The sequence below is a fragment of the Lycium ferocissimum genome, chromosome 7 (assembly GCF_029784015.1).
Source record: "Lycium ferocissimum isolate CSIRO_LF1 chromosome 7, AGI_CSIRO_Lferr_CH_V1, whole genome shotgun sequence".
In the NCBI taxonomy this organism is placed as follows: Eukaryota; Viridiplantae; Streptophyta; class Magnoliopsida; order Solanales; family Solanaceae; genus Lycium; species Lycium ferocissimum.
Window position 1 is genome coordinate 15,283,752 of NC_081348.1, and position 17,745 is coordinate 15,301,496.

At 34.9% G+C, this 17,745-nt stretch overlaps 3 protein-coding genes across 3 annotated transcripts; all 3 read left to right on the top strand.

Moving 5' to 3' along the window:
- The first annotated feature begins 1,227 nt into the window (after window positions 1-1,227).
- LOC132063497 (pentatricopeptide repeat-containing protein At1g08070, chloroplastic-like) lies at window positions 1,228-3,722 on the top strand. The gene has a single exon (XM_059456055.1). It carries the CDS (start codon window positions 1,468-1,470, stop codon window positions 3,286-3,288), a length of 1,821 nt encoding a protein of 606 aa, XP_059312038.1. The 5' UTR covers window positions 1,228-1,467; the 3' UTR covers window positions 3,289-3,722.
- A 1,051-nt stretch (window positions 3,723-4,773) lies between these two features.
- LOC132061948 (uncharacterized) lies at window positions 4,774-5,683 on the top strand. The gene has a single exon (XM_059454622.1). The coding sequence runs from the start codon at window positions 5,159-5,161 to the stop codon at window positions 5,681-5,683; it is 525 nt and encodes a 174-aa protein (XP_059310605.1). The 5' UTR covers window positions 4,774-5,158.
- Window positions 5,684-14,318: 8,635 nt separating this feature from the next.
- On the top strand, window positions 14,319-17,745 carry LOC132062553 (transcription factor bHLH91-like). The gene is made up of 5 exons (XM_059455103.1): window positions 14,319-14,705; window positions 14,806-15,686; window positions 16,090-16,509; window positions 16,604-16,727; window positions 17,462-17,745. Exons 2-4 carry the CDS (start codon window positions 14,838-14,840, stop codon window positions 16,703-16,705), a joined length of 1,371 nt encoding a protein of 456 aa, XP_059311086.1. The 5' UTR covers window positions 14,319-14,705; window positions 14,806-14,837; the 3' UTR covers window positions 16,706-16,727; window positions 17,462-17,745.

The following is a 17,745-nucleotide window of genomic DNA, read 5'->3' on the forward strand; positions in this document are numbered from 1 at the left end:
TTTTAGGATCTGTCATGGTAAAGTTTTGTTTCAAAACAAAAGCAAAGAAGAAGAATAAAGGAGATGCATTTAATAAGATAATTAATAAAAAGAATGGGAGGATTAATGAATTGGTGTGACTGAAGCAATGGGAGGGGCCTAAATATGAAGACAATGGAATTTTTAGAGAAACCATAATTTACTTGCATGCTGAGATAATATGCAAAGCCAAACTCATATTTTATTTCGTTTCATTTCGGGACAAAGATTGAAATTGAAAGACAACAAACCTCAAATAAGGACTTGTATACATAAATTCCATTTGTTCGACAAACAAAATCAAAAGTGGCCTTCACTACAGAAAATCTTCGACAGTCATGCCCTTACTTCATTGGTACTCCTTTATTTACATAAATAATCTGCAGTTGAAGCAAGAACTTAGAAAAGAAAAAACACCCAGATTGTGATAAAAGCCAAAGAGTATCAGAAACATCCCAAATCTGCTAATCAGATCTCCTAACTTTCAACAATAATGCTTGAGATTGCTTAATTTGATCTCAAATACAGCTTCGGGTTAACTCAAAAATAAATCTTTTGCTTGAAAACTAATTGAAATCCCTGTAACTGAAATACGAAGAGAAAAAGAAAAATACCCAGATAAAGACAGAACCAAAAGCACAACTAATGAACATGGGATAAGACAAAGCAGTTTCTCTCAGTTTCACATTCAAAGCAATTTATTTTTTTCTCTCCCACAGTTTCTGTAATTTTCTAAATATTTTTATTTTTATTTTATTACTATTTATATATTAAAATGTAGGAGATTTATCTAAAAAATTAAACTTGAAATTTTGTAGTGATGACACTTGTCATCTTATCATGCTTTTGCCTCTCCTATTATATATAAATAGATATATAGATATAGATTATACGAGTGAATGTGGAATAACATGTTAAAAGTAGTTGTTGAGATTTGGTAAGTTAATTGATAAAACAAATATCATAACAAAGTGTAAAATTTGAGTAGTGTAATGAATTTGATGAGTTACACACAAAGTCACCAGAAATTTCATGAAAATAGCATCAAGTGACACATTTTAAACTAATCTAAAATAAAAAGAGTGTCATATGATCAATTAAACTTATACGTACATTTTTTTATAATAATTTTACCCACCCTTAATCTTAACTAGTCATGCTATTAGGACATCACCCTCTAGGTTATTATCCGATAATTTTCCTTGTGAATTTTGATACTCGACGTGACTAGTTACACATGGATAGACAATTTTTTTGAGTAGACCAAAATATTTATGCCTAATCAGTAATCAACACGCCATCCATCTATGTAAAAATCTGTTGGACAATTCTTCCCGCCAAAGTTCGTTTAGATTCATGTAAATCCCAATTACAGTTAACAGTTTCAATTATCCTTCATATTTTCTCTGTGTGTTTTTAAACAAGAAATCAAATGTTATACCATTAACCATGGCTTGCCACTTATCCTTCTCTATTACATCCTTAAATGTTTGTTCCAATGTCAGTTCTCAAAAACCTTCTTTCTTTCACAAAAAAATCAATTCTTTGATCACCAAAACTAGCTCCCAACAACCCCTTTACACCAAAATCATATCTTTATGTTCTTCTACAATACCCTCTAAGAACATAAGCTATATCCACTCTCTTTTCACTCAAATACATGACCCAGATATCAATCTTTATAACTCCCTAGTTAGATGTGTTTTAGCCTCTAAATGTAAGGAAAATGCTTTACTTGCTTTTTTAATGTATGTTGAAATGATGTGTAAAGGCTTAGATTTGGATAAATACACGTACCCTCTTGTTCTTAAGGCATGTGTACAATTACGTGACCTGAGATACGGTACGTTTGTTCATGCCCATGTGATAAAAAATGGGTTTGCGTTGGATTTGTATGTAGTGAACAATTTAATGCGTTTGTATGGTGTTTGCGGGTGTGTTGGGAGTGTTTGCAAGGTGTTTGATAGAAGTCCTGTGAGAGACTTGGTATCTTGGACTATTTTGATTCAGGGGTATGTAGACAACGGTTATTTGAAGGAAGGAGTGGATTTGTTTTTTGAAATGATAGAAGACGGGTTAAATGCTGACGAAAGGATGATGGTTGTTGTGATATCTGCTTGTGCTAAATTAGGGGATTTGAGATTGGGCAAGATGTTGCATGAATACGTAAAGAGTCATAAGTTGAATTTTGATGTGTTTCTTGGGAACGCATTGGTGGATATGTACTTAAAATGTGGTGAATGTGACGTTGCTTTTGATGTTTTTAGAGAGATGCCAACGAGAAATGTGGTATCGTGGAATACGTTAATATCTAGATTGGCTCAAAGAAGGGAATTTAAACAGGCCATGAACGTGTTTAACGAAATGCAGGATCAAGGAGTAAAGCCTGATGATAATACTTTAGTTGGTGTTCTCAACTGTTGTAGCAATTTAGGGGCACTAGAAGTTGGGAAATGGGTTCACACATATATAGATAGAAATAGGATAAAAGTAGCGGGGTTTGTGGGCAATGCTCTTGTAGATATGTATGCAAAGTGTGGAAGCATGGACGATGCCCTTAGAGTTTTTGGAAGTATGAGTACTAAAGATGTTTATTCATACACATCCGTGATACTTGGATTGGCCACAAATGGGAAGGCACGAATGGCACTTAATTACTTCTATAAGATGCTTGAAATTGGCATAAAACCAAATGAGGTCACATTTGTTGGTGTTCTCACAGCTTGTAGTCATGGAGGACTAATGGAAGAGGGCAACAAGCTTTTTGCAGATATGTGGAGAGTGAACAAATTAAAACCTCAAATAGAGCACTATGGCTGTATGGTTGATCTGTTAGGTCGTGCAGGGTTGATAGATGAAGCAATGGAGTTTGTGGAAAACATGCCAATTGAACCTGATGCTTCTATTTGGGGATCGATATTAGCAGCATGCAGGATCCAAGGAAAAGTTGAACTCGCTGAGCATGTGACTGAAAAACTTGTTGATATAGAGTCTGAAAAAGATGGTACATACATACTGATGTCAAACACATATGCTTCAGTCAGTAAATGGAGAGATGCTTTAAAAGTAAGAAAAGCAATGAAGAGACAGAAAATAAAGAAAGTTCCTGGATGTAGCTCCATTGAACTTGATGGCGTTGTTTCTGAATTTAGGAGAAGTGACAAAGCTCATCCAAGAAGTAAAGACATATATGCGATGGTTGAGCAATTGACATTTCATCTAATTGGTACAGAGGCCTTATCAGACGGAAGTGAGTCTTGCATAGTTTGAATGGTGCAAAGAAGAATTATTCCCTTAATTGAATGGTTAGTTAGAAAAGGCACTGTATTCACTGTTCTTTTATACATTGCTACTCTATTTCACTCAGCTTGCCGCTCTTATACCTGAACGAAGACCCCCGTAAGTGCTCTGTGCAATGAAATAGGCAGCCTTATTTGAAAATGAATTTTGTCAGGCTGATCTCAGGCTTCACTTCTTGACTTAAATGGCGTGAATTAGTTGGAATCTCTGCCAGTTGAAATTTTTTAGGACGATTCCTTTGTACATTTTGTAACAAACTTTCGAGAATAACAGAGTATTATTACACATAGATTGTTCGCAATTCCTTACAAGAAACTTTTGTGACATCATCTGTGTGATTATTGTTGGGATACTTGCACTTCGCTTACCAAACATTACAAATATAAGTAAATATGTACAGCTTGTCGTTAGATCTAACATTGACTAATTGCTTTACCTTTTAAGCATTATTTGAAGTCCAGAATTTCCAGTTGAAAGGTATGAGATCTTGCTTAGCCCCCAAGCAGATAGCCTAGTAGTCGAAGAACTGGAATGACAACCCAGGGAACAAAAGTTCAAGCCTCAGCGAAGGTACCACTAAGTGAATTCTTCTAGTTACCTAATCTTTAGAGGCCAAAGTTACCCTGTATTTATGATAGTAGGAGATCGCAGGTTTCAGGTGGATTAGCGGAGATGTACCTGAACTGGTCGGGACACCATCGTTACTGAAAAAACAAGGAAAACATATCTTGCTTATATCAAGTGAATAAATATATAAACTTAAAGAAGGTGGTGATCCATAATGTTTGTCAGCTCATACTGTGGAGGATAGTTTTGATGCTGTGGCTCAGAACTAAACGAGCACTATTTGGGCGGGAAACTCAGTGTCCATGCTCAAATTTTGTTATTACAACAATACAAATCAACTTATTATTTTTTACAGTGTGCACCTAATCTTTTCACATAAGTTATTAGTAATGATATTCTTAATTCGACGTTGTTGATGGATTTATGAATACTTATAAATCTTAGTGTATGACTAAAATACGAAATTCGATGAGCATGATACTCGTAAGCAAACTCAGCCTCAGATGCCTGAGAGGTTGTGTTGGTTGCCTGCCCACAAAAATTTCTTATGAAACAAAGACAATAATATTAAACTCATACTGAGATGTTTGAGTTATGTTGGTTACGTGCCCTCAATAAACTATTCTTGTGAAATAGAGACAATAGACGTACAAGGGAAGCATGCAGTTAGCAGCTTGTTTCCCAGAGTTCTAAGTTAGTAGTGCACTGTGACGTATAGGGAAGCAATAGTTAGCTTTAAGCAACAGAATATCTATAGTATTTTATGAATCTAGCTTTTATCCAAAAAACTTGTCTGTTTGCCTATATGTCGTGGCGTGGGGAACCTTTTAGAGATACTATGATGTGCATCACAAGAAACAAACACCAGAGAGAAAGAGGGAAAAGTGTTAGGAATTTGCTTTAGAACTGCAGTAAATTTATTTTTACTGCTTTAGTTTTTTAATAAGACTTAGTCAAATAGTTGTTAGCTATCTTTTCTTATTATTTAGGAGTTAGTTCGTAAAGATAATGATTCTATGAATCTGCTAGGATCGTGTCTCTTTTTTTACTGCTTTTGTTTTTTCCAGGTTTTATATATGGAACCTGCAGCGGTCAATAAAATTAATGTTCTTCCACTGCTATACTTTTCTGCTTTCTCATACCCTTGTGTTCTAAAAAATAACCAACAATTGGTATCTAGAGCCCTTTTTCTTGAGAGATCTGTAAGTATTCTGTGTGAGTGAGTGTTTCGAGTGAGTCGCGAACCACAACCAGAAACACCAAAACTTCAAACATGGAAGAAAGCTCAAGTTTCTCAGCAATGGCACCTCCAGTCTTCAATGGTGAAAATTTTCACACGTGGGCAGTGCGGATGGAAGCCTATCTAGAAGCGTTAGATCTTTGGGAAGCAGTTGAGGAAGATTATGAAGTTCCTCCACTACCCGGCAACCCAACAATGGCTCAAATCAAGAATCATAAGGACAAAAAAACCAGAAAGTCTAAGGCAAAGGCGTGTCTCTTTTCGGCAGTCTCATCAGCAATTTTCACTCGTATCATGTCTCTAAAATCAGCAAAAGCCATATGGGATTATCTCAAGGCAGAATATGAAGGAGATGATCGTATCAAAGGCATGCAGGTGTTGAATCTCATTAGAGACTTTGAGTTACAGAAGATGAAAAAGTCGGAAACCATCAAGGAGTACTCTGACAGGCTTATGAACATAGCAAACAGAGTAAGATTACATGTTCTGAGTTTAAAGACTCTCGTATTGTTGAAAAAATTCTGGTTGTTGTACCTGAAAGATTTGAAGCCACCATAACCACTTTGGAAAACACCAAGGATCTGTCCAAAATTACTTTGGCAAGATTATTGAATTCCTTGACGGCACAAGAACAAAGAAGGGTTATGAGAGAGGATGGAATTAGAGAGGGTGCGTTGCCAGCCAAACATGAAGATAGCGGAAGATACAAAAAGAAAAACAATAAGAAGAACCAGCCATCAAATAGAGAAGGAGTAGCGCGCAACAACAACAAAAACAAAGTAGGCAGTTCCAAAGGAAACTACCCTCCTTGTAAGCATTGTGGAAAGAATTAACATGCGCCTTACAAGTGTTGGAAAAGGCCTGATGCTAAGTGCAATAAGTGCAACCAGTTTGGGCACGAAGCAATCATCTGCAAGAATAAACCTCAGCATGACGCATATTCTCAGGTTGTTAATGAATAGGAAGAGGATCAACTTTTTGTCGCGTCGTGTTTTGCAAACAATGTTTCAAGCGAATCTTGGCTGATCGATAGTGGATGCACAAATCACATGACTTATGATAAAGAAACTTCAAGGAATTGAAGCTTACTCGAGTTGCAAAGGTTAGAATAGGCTATGGTGGTCACATTCCAGCAAAAGGAATGGGAAACATTGCAGTTAAGACACAATCAGGTACTAAAACAATATATGATGTTCTTTATGTACCTGACTTGGACCGGAATTTGTTAAGCGTTGGTCAGTTATTAGAAAATGGTTTCAAACTTAATTTCGAAGATAAGTATTGCTTGATCAAGGATCCGTCGGGACAAGACTTGTTTAAAGTCAAAATGAGAGGCAGAAGTTTCTCATTAGATCCATTTGAGGAAGAGCAGATGGTGTATTCAGCGAAAGAAAATGTCGCTGACTTATAGCATAAGAGACTCGGGCACTATCACTATCAAGGGCTTGTCAAAATGCAAAAAACGAAGATGGTGGAGAACCTACCTAACTTAGGAGTGAGTTCTACAGATTGTCGTGCTTGTCAATTTGGGAAACAAAGTAGACTTCCGTTCCCTAAGGCAACTTGGAGAGCTACAAGAAAGTTGCAGTTGGTTCACACAGATGTTGGAGGACCCCAAAGGACTCCTTCACTTAACGGTAATCTTTATTATATTATTTTTATTGATGATCTGACTCGAATGTGCTGGATTTATTTTCTGAAGTTCAAATCAGAGGCCAAGAGCATTTTCTGGAAGTTCAAAGCGAAAGTGGAAAATGAAAGCTATTGTAAAATTCAGATTTTACGATCTGACAATCGCAAGAGTATACTTCTCATCAGTTCGGTTTATTTTGTGAGGAAGTCGGGATTGAACGTCAACTTATAGCTCTAGAACAAAATGGCGTTAGTGAAAGAAGAAATAGGTTTATTATGGAGATGGCAAGATGTATGTTGCATGAGAAAAATCTGCCAAAGAAGTCTGAGCATAGGCAGCAAACACAGTTGTGTTCCTACAAAATAGACTTCCCTCAAAGGCTGTGAAAGATCAAACTCCTTTTAAAGCATGGTATGGGTACAAACCTCCGCTGCATTTTCTTAAAGTGTTTGGTTGTCTTTGTTTTACCTACGTTCCTCAGGTTAAACGAGATAAACTAGACAAAAAGGCTGCCCCAGGTATCTTTATTGGGTACAGTACTGTTTCAAAGGCATACAAAATCTGTCAACCAGTAGTTGAGAAGATAGTTATCAGCAGAGATGTCCACTTCATGGAAAATGAAGAATGGGATTGGGAAGACTCAAATAATTCTATCCAGCAAACAAGCTCATGGTTAAACAAAAGGGAGGATGATCCACCGATTAGGGGAATTCGATTGCTCTCTGACATATATCAGAGATGCAATGTTGCATTATGTGAAACTGCTAACCCTGAAGATGCTCTCAAAAACCCCAAGTGGAAAAATGCAATGGAGGAGGAGCTATTTATGATCGAAAAACATAATACGTGGCAGCTTGTTGACAAACCTCAAGGCAGAAAGGTAATTGGGGTAAAATGGGTATTTAGAACCAAGCTAAATACTAATGGTTCAATCAACAAGCATAAAGCAAGGCTTGTAGTTAAGGGTTATGCACAGATTTTTGGTGTTGATTATTCTGACACTTTTACTCCAGTTGCTAAGCTCAACACAATCAGATTGCTTCTTACTATTTCTGCACAACGTGGCTGGAAAGTGCATTAGATGGATGTCAAATCAGCATTTCTTAATGGAATTCTTGAAGAAGAGATTTATGTCGAGCAACCTGAAGGCTTTGTTATAGAAGGAAAAGAAGAGAAAGTCTACCGACTACACAAAGCTCTTTACGGCCTAAAACAGGCACCAGGAGCATGGTATAGTCGAATAGATGATTATTTGCTTGGCCTCGGTTTTGAAAAAAGTCTATCAGAATTCACACTGTATGTTAAACATAATAACTGTGAGATTCTTGTTGTTTCTCTTTATGTCGATGACCTTTTGATCACAGGGAGCAGTGCAAAGCTGGTTGATGAGTTCAAGCTAGATATGATGCAAGCTTTTGAAATGTCTGATCTTGGTCTGATGACTTATTCCTTGGAATGAAGATTACACAAGGAAAAGATGAGTTTTTCGTTTGCCAGAAAAATACGCAAAGGAAATTCTCAAGAAATTCAACATGGAAAATTGCAAGGAGATGAATACTCCCATGAACCAAAAGGAGAAACTAAGCAAAGATGATGGAGCTGAAAAGGTGGAGGAAACATACTTCAGAAGTCTCATTGGGTGTTTGATGTATCTTACAGCAACAAGACTCGATATATTGTATGCTGTAAGTGTTCTATCAAGGTTCATGCATTGTCCGAGTGAAGTACATTTGAAGGAAGCCAAAAGAATTGTGAGGTACATCAAAGGAACCATCGCCTATGGAGTCAAGTTTCAGAAGAGCCAACCTGTGAAGCTATTGGGGTATTCTGACAGTGATTAGGGCGGTTTCGTGGATGATTTGAAGAGTACTTAAGGACACGGTTTTAGTCTTAGTTCAGGAATTTTCTCATGGAGTTGTAAGAAACAGGAAATTGTAGCTCAATCTACTGCCGAAGCTGAGTTGTGGCAGCTATAGCAGTAGTAAATCAAGCATTGTGGCTGAAGAAAGTTTTGGTTGATCTGCATATGGAACCGACAGGAAGCATTGAAGTGTTCGTGGACAACCAAGCAGCAATAACTATTTCTCACAATCCTGTGTTTCATGGGAAAGCTAAGCACTTCAATATCAAGTTTTTCTTCCCGAGAGAAGTGCAAAAAGATGGAGATGTAACTCTTGTCTACTGCAAGACGGAAGAGCAATTGGCTGATATATTCACTAAGCCTTTATCAGTCAGCAAATTCGAGCTTCTCAGACAAAAGATTGGAGTTTGCAGCTTCCAAAGCAAGGAGGAGTGTTAGGAATTTGCTTTAGAACTGCAGTAAATTTATTTTTACTACTTTAATTTTTTAATAAGACTTAGTCAAATAGTTGTTAGCTATCTTTTCCTATTATTTAGGAGTTAGTTCGTAAAGATAATGATTCTATGAATCTGCTAGGATCGTGTCTCTTTTTTTTTATTGCTTTTGTTTTTTCCAGGTTTTATATATGTAACCTGCAGCAGTCAATAAAATTAATGTTCTTCCATTGCTATACTTTTCTGCTTTCTCATATCCTTGTGTTCTAAAAAATAACCAACAAAAAGGCAGAAATTAAGACATGAATAAAAAAAATTAGAATTAGTATATTTTCAAGGTGATTAAGGCTCTGTTGTTAAACAAAATTGACAGGAAACTTCAATGGACTATGTTGATTTGGTACAACATATATATCTTCTGACTTTGTATATAGTGATGGAGCCACAATGCTCTACGGGTTCAGCAAAACAAGTAGCTTTAACTCAAATTATGTATTTTTGTTAATAAATTCATTTAATATGTAAAAACAATTCATTCAAATTCTAGTATGCAAAAAAATTGTGATCCAAAACTCATAAACTAAAAATCATGGTTGCGCCTCTGCTTGTTTATAAACATATGTGTAGACATCGAAAATTTGTGGGACTTTACAGTTGAGCCCAATATGTGTTAGGGTTTCTTGAAGACTACTCTACCCTAAATCCTACATTATGCCTATATACAGGATACATATTCACTTGAAGATGGATCTGATATATCCCATAAACTCATGGGTATCCAAAAAGAGGTCAATATGTGGCCGGATATTTCTTGAGAATCAAATACTTCAAGAAGATCCACAATATCCTTTCATGGAGATCAAATACATCCCAAGAAAGTCCACATATCCATATCCAAATCCAAATCATCCTACGTTCGAGAAACAAGCTACTAACGGCCCTCGAATTACGGAGAAATATTAGGAGAGAAGAATCAAGGGAGTAAATAGATCTTGTACCCGCAATATTCATAAATAAAATCTTTGTTTCTTCATATTTTGTTTGTGGTTGCAGTTTATTTTCCGCATATTAAAATTTGTTGCAAATAACATGAAAGAGGGGACTTACATGATACCTTACCTTCTCATATCCTAGATATTTTAGAGTTCACACAAATTCAAACTCTTTGCAAGTTGATCTGTTTACAAAACGAGAGTTACTCGTATGGGGCTTTGTTAGTGTTCAAAGATATGAAGCAATAAAATCTACTTCTAACTAAGTTGAGAGGACTTCTCAAATATTACTCCTAATTAAGTTGGAAAGGAGTATCATTTTCTTCTTATCGTTTACAAGATAAACATTAAAGAATTAGGTCCGGTTGTGAGGGTTTTAATTACATAATATGATTAAGTAATTAAAAGTGCGTTCTTTACAATAACTCAAGCTTTCGGAAGAGATGATCACAAAATTTAATATCCATAGCAAGCGGAGGTCTTCGAGTCTCTCCGCGATCCATTATCAGAAATAATTTTCACATGCTTAGCCAATAACAAAAACATAATTAAGTAAATATCGAAGTGTTTTTTTCTAGAGGGTTTAAATTTTTCAATTAGATGATTACACACCTTAACAAGCTACACTATACCCTGTACAATTCTTGAGTACCCCCAGACACACTCAACCACATTTGTAGCTGTAGGATTTTATAGATCAACTATTTAACTAGTGTAGGTGAGCCATGAACCAACAATAGGTAATTAATGATTATGTACTGTAAAACAAAATTGTTGTACTGTTGTGATGTATGTTCTGCATTTCCCAACTGATTGTAAAATCCCTTAATTGATAGAATATTTTTTTCCAATTGTTCTGAGAATCATTATGAAACTGGAAAAGATGGTCATTATTACAAAGAAATGATGACCTTTTGTGAATTGTGATGCACTCATTGAGCATCTAGAGCTTAGTTGGAAGTTGGAACCATAAATTGGTGAAAATTACTTAGGTATATTTTGGTGCTAAGAAAAAAAAAAATTACTGATAATTTCGTCCCAATTTTATGATTTCTTTAAATGCGTGTCAAATGGAGTATTTTAATATTTGTGAGTAACTGCATTATTCATCTTGGCCGTCACAAGAAATGTGTGATCGACCTTTCAGCATAAATCCAATGATTGATCAGCCACAGCTAGCAAGATTATTGGAAACAGTTGGTTTTTGGCTTCCCAAGCTGTTCCCTATTGGGAAGCTATTGCTGTTACAATATGGGTAACAAAATTAAATAGGTAATAATTCTAATTTTAATTTCAATTGAGTTTTTTTCATCCTTAAATAATTTAAAATAATTCTTTACTTGGTTATAAAAAAAAAAGGCTTTACTATATTTTTTTTTTTTGATTTCTCATTTAGTGTTTGGTATCAGTTTTGAGACCCGACTAATTTGGATTTACACCGAAAAGTCCTACTTTGGGAGTAAAAAGCTCACTACCAAAAGTGATTATATTCCCAAGGCTCGATTTCGAGATCTCATAGTTAAAGATGCAAAGACACTTTAATACAACCTAATAAATGATCCATCTAACAAAATATCCATCTTTCCATCTGATGCTTCGCAGCTAAAAGCTAGATGAAAAGGTGTATAACAACAAAGGAGTAATAATAGCATTAAATTTCAATCCCATGCCAACTAATTGGAATCAGTTATATATATAAATCTTCACCGTCCATTTTAACTAACCAGGCTTTAGCCAACCATCAAGGCATCAACTGATCACAGCTCTTCTCCTTTGTCCGAAATGAAACTGGCTGTATCAACATACTCACACATGTGGAGTTTAAAGGACGTACTAACACTAGAAAAAAAAATAGATGATATTTAAGAGATCAATTTTGCTTATTTGTACTCATTATTCATCTTATAGTTAGTCACCAAATTAACTTGAGGTGGTCATAGACTAAAACAAAAAGAGCAGCTCAGTGATCCGGACCATACCATGTTCACTCTAGGTCTAGGTAAGGGCCGCATTCCAAAGGGGTGTGATGTAGGCAGTTTATTTTGACGCAAGTATCAGTGATTGATTTTACGGCTCGAACCCGTCACTTATAGATGGTACAGAGATAACGTTAGGGTTGCTTCAAGGCTCCCTCTCAACATCGTCACATACTAGCTAAGTCAAAAAAAATTGGCAACTCTATTGTCTTGTACTCTAATTTGGATAATGCAGTGATGAAAATCAGCAGCAAGTTATGCCTAAAAATTCAATACATCAACTTTCTATGATTTCACCTTGAACGGCGATAAAATTGCTCTTCAAATGAGATTTGATGACCCCCGGAAATGTCTCTCCTGCCCATTAGGACTAACCAAATTAACATTTTCAAATTGTTGAGGCCAAATATAATCATAAATTCACAGTATTATGTACATATAGATTTAAAATTGGGCGTGTAAATATTATATTTGTGGGCACTGAGTAACACTATAAGCATTACTCACTATAAGCATTACTTCTTTGATGAACCATGGAAGTGGACTTAGTGAGGGGGAACTATCTTTGTCTAGTGGAGTTAAATGACAGTTATACGTCGGAAAACTACTTTGTATAGATATATAGATAAATTTTGTTATGTATATTTATATACTACTATGTATTAAATTTTCTTGCAAGGTATAATATATTTCGATTCCTCTGGCTCTAAGTAAAAATTTTGGTTCTTCCATTTTCCATGTACAACTAATTACACCATAAATGGTTGTACTTTCTGTTAAGAAGTATGACATTGACTATTGTCGTTATCAAGTACTATACATTTTTATGACAAATAGATACCTTATCAGGTAGTACTACTAATAAAGCAATTTGTTGGACATAAAAAAAATCAAACTAGCATTCTAAATAGTTTAGTTTTTTTTTTTTTTTTTTTTTTGCGGCTTCTTATCTGCCCAATCATTTTGCTTATAAATGGAAACATCTAATAAAATGAAGTACAGAACTATCAAATATCATCAACACCATTACTTTACTTATTATAGTGACATTATAATAGGGAAAAGCCAAAAGAGCTTATCTTATGCTTAGTCTATGGAAATTGAAAATTAGCAGTTGATTGGATTAATTGGTATGTGTACTTGTAGATGCCAAAAATTGAGAACATTTTATATATGGTCAAATTTTAGTATAGCAGCAACAACAACAACAACAAGAAGGTATAGAAATAAAATAAAAATAAAAAAGGTTTTAAACCCTATGCATTCACGCAAATGGTGATATTTCTGCAGACATTGTTAGTTGAGAGTAACAATTTGTTTATCATTCTAATGACATGTGATACTGGGGTCCACTATTCAGTAATTACCTCCATGCAAACTGGCCACTCCAACTAATTAGAACAACCACTTAGCCTTTCAACCGATAGTGAATCAGTGATATATTTTCATAATCTTTATAGTAGGGTCGTTCGTTGGGATTTTTTTTCGACTTTATAGCAGATTATTGTTATATTTATAATAATATTTGACGTTTAAATTTGATTTAACGGTTATAGAAAAAAAATTGTGCAAAAAATATAACATGAAAAATCGATTCCGAAAGCACTTGTCTACTAGAACAAAATGATATTATAGAGAATTATTGTTATAAAAAGTTAGGACTGTACCTATCTATTTTTCGAGTTTGAATGTTTGTTTGGTTGAATTTTCTTACTCCTTTTTAACTACGTGAAAGGGAAAGACAATTTTTTTAAAAGAACTATAGAAACAACAAAAGATTTAAATTATACGCACTAATAACACTATCATTTTTATCATGTTAATTATCAATTAATGCTTATCACAAAATTTTATTTTTAAATACTTAATAATTATCTTAATGATATAAATATTCTTTATACTATTAATGCATAGAAATTAAACTGAAAACAAGAGCCACTCTACTTGAAGGAAAATAGAGAATAACAATTGTTAGGAGAAAAAAGAAAATGAAAGTTGGAGCTGAGATGGTATAATGGTCAGGTGGGAATCAAAGCTGCAGCTGCAACTAATGCAAGTACTGAATTTAAGCAAAAAGACGAAAAAAGAGGCAAGTACTCAAATACTTTAGGACTGATGAGTGGAGTGGTGGAGTTGTCATTGTAATTAGTATTCTATCATTCTTAATTAGTCTCGGGTTCGAACTTCGACTATGAAATCACTTCTATTGGAGAGTGTGTTACCCACTAATGTGGGACTTCCGCGGTCCTGATGCTAATTCAAATTTACTCAGGCCCAAATACGAGTACGAAACACGGCGTAGGAATAAAAATAAATTTTTGAGTGTGGACCCACTGACCTGTTAATCACAGTAACAAACTTCCCTTGCTATGAGGAAAAACTGAAGTACACAACTTTGTATAAATTCAGTTTTTAGTCTCCTAACCCAAAACCAACCAACCAACCTTTATTTGCCAATCCCACAACAGCATCTCTCTCTCCCTCTTCAAGTAGTCTTTTCTCAAAGCTCTTCTTTTTTCCCTTTTTGTTTTTCTGTTTCATCTTTTATGGTTGATATTATGGAACTGTTCAACAGCTTCCCTTATTTTATCTGATGAAGTTGATCAGCTACTTTCTTGATTGCTTTGATTCAAAACACTCTAACTTTTAGTACAAGCTGGTTCTAAACTGTACCATAAGTTTAGGTAAAGATACCTTCTTTTTTGCAGAGCTATGATGTTTTCTTGGAAATGGTATCTTTCTTTACTGATTTATGTCCTTTGTTCTGTTCATTTTTTTTAACAGGTCTGCAGAAAGTACAACAGAAAATCAAGAAAATGTATGCAGAAGAAAGTGCTTGTTTTGATCCTTCCACTCAAGTGCAGCATGAAGGACTAGCAGAAGATGTTTTTGCCATACAAGAACAAATATATCATAATAATTCCTCGCAACAAGATGCTGCAGCAGCAGCCTTGGAAATGGAATTTCAGCAGCAACTGAATCTTGAAATGGAACAGTGTTACAATAATAATCATAACAACAACATGCAAGATCAATTGGTACATGATCAACCCAATAATAATCATCAAGGGTTATCTTGTGATCAATCAAACTGGGGAGAAATGATGAATTTCCCTCCTTACCAAAATCAAGAAGATAATAATAACACTAATAACTTTCAGCAGCAAAATTTCCCAACTCCAATGCCTGATCTTCTCAACATGTTTCCTTTACCAAGATGCACACAATCTTCTTTGCTTCCTCAGAAATCACCAAATTTGTTAACTTCACTAGGCCTTATAGGTGATCACATTGATGGTGCATCAACTTCAAGTGCTATCTATGACCCTTCTTTAGTTCTCCCATTGAATCTACCCCCACAACCCCCTTTATTAAGAGAACTATTCCATTCTTTGCCACATGGCTATGACTTAAGAAACTTAAGAAGCAATAATAATTCTTTCTTTAATGGTATGGAGGACAGAGAGGTGAGTGGTGCTTTGTATCAAGATGGAGAAGGAAGGCCTTTTGACAATGGGATCTTTGAGTTTTCTGCTGATATGAATGGTATTGCCAAAAATAGGGATGGTAAAGAAACAAAACATTTTGCTACTGAGAGGCAGAGGAGAGTGCATTTGAATGACAAGTACAAAGCTTTGAGGAGTATGGTTCCCAACCCTAGCAAGGTACTCACTCTCATAATCATAACTTGGTTCTCTATTCATTTTCTACTTTGAAAAGATTCTTTTTTCATTATGATCAAACCATCTTAATTATGTTGAATAAAATTTGTGATCCTTTGATATTGCACAACTTTTTACTAATTTTTTTTTTTTTTTAAAAAAAAAAAATTTGGCCTGTAAGCCAAAATTAATTATGGATGTTAGCCTAAACATTATAGAACTTACACACTGATTATGTATATTAGATGTATATTATATGTATATGATGTATATTGTATATTTTGCATAGCATACAAAACTGTTTAAACACCCCGAGAGGCATTGGACTGTAATTATCTCTTTATTTTTAATATGATGGTCTATTGATGATGCAAGTTTTATCTTGTTCGAATTTTGTCAATAAAAGAATGATAGAGCATCAATAGTGAAGGATGCAATTGATTACATCAATGAGCTGATAAGGGGAGTGAATGAGTTGAAACTTATGGTGGAGAAGAAGAGATGTAGCAGAGATAGGATGAAGAGGCAAAAGACAGAAGGTGGTGGTAATTCCATGGATGGTACTGATGCAAAGCAAATAATGGATGAAGTGGACCAATCTTACAATGGAAATTCGTTAAGGAGTTCATGGCTTCAGAGGAGGTCTAAGAATACTGAAGTTGATGTCCGGATCGTCGATGATGAAGTTACTGTCAAACTTGTTCAGCAGAAAAGAATTAATTGCCTTCTCTTTGCATCTAAGGTTCTTGATGATCTTCAATTGGATCTTCACCATGTTGCTGGTGGACTTATTGGTGATTACTACAGCTTCTTGTTTAACTCCAAGGTTGTTTTAATTTACATATGTTGTTTGACTTGATATCTCATGTTGTTTACATTTCTGATATTGTATTCAATGTATTGTCTAAACAAATATGCAGATTTCTGAAGGATCTACTGTGTATGCAAGTGCAATAGCCAAGAAGCTCATTGAGGTTGTGGACATACAGTATGCAGCAATTGCACCAACAAACAGCTATTAATAGTTCAGCTCTTTCATTTATGGTAAACTTTTTCTCCCTGTCTGATCTGAAGTTAATTAAAAAAAAAAAAAATCTTGACTAGAAACACCACCATCAGTGGCTGATTTATATGAAAGAGGAAAACAAAATACAATGAACATAAGGGGATTAGACCACCACCACTAGTGGCTGATTTTTTAAAATCTTGTCACACTTCTTTTTTCTGTTTTTGATCTCTCTGTCCTATCTACCACATCATTGGAATCATCTTCATTGAGAAAGATTCAAAAATTGTTCACCATATTCATAAATATAAAGTTTCTATTATTATATTGGTATAGATGAACTACATTTGAGGATCATCAAAATTGAAATTATGATGTTTCAATAATTTACATTAGTGGGGCCCATGGAATAATGAAGAATGACAATTCAAAGAATGAGTCGAGTGAAGATTTAAGACCTTTGAGTTTCTAAATTTGGGCATTTTTGCTGAAGTACATGCAGACAAGCAGTTAGAAGTACATGCACTCTGATTTTTTGTTTTTGAATATGAATTTTGCTAAGTAGTTAAAAAGTGTAAAGAAGGCTTCTTTTTGTCCACTTTTGCAAAAAGGACTTATTTTCCTCAACTGCTGGACCACTTGTACCAAGAAATGGTATACATTGCTTTATCTCTTACTAATTTGCTTTCATTCTTATTTTCTACATATCTTGATTTTTGTCACCCTTGATTTCTGACTTTGGCCTCATATTTCTTTGGTGTGTCTATTGCAGATTTCTAGAGGGTCTAAGCAGATTTCTGGGCCAGTGGATGATAGTGTTTAATTTAGTGATAGTGTTATTTAGGAGTAATAACTTTGTTGAATCCATGGGAATGAACTGACTACTGCCTAATTTACTCAAGTTTGACACTTCTTTCTAATAATTAGGAATATATGCTTCGGCAACATATTAATTTTCTCGGTTTATCTAGGAGGATTTCTATAGTTAGTGTAAACTGTAACACAAAATATAAACTCCTATACATACAATATCATATCCGCCAAGAAATTATGATA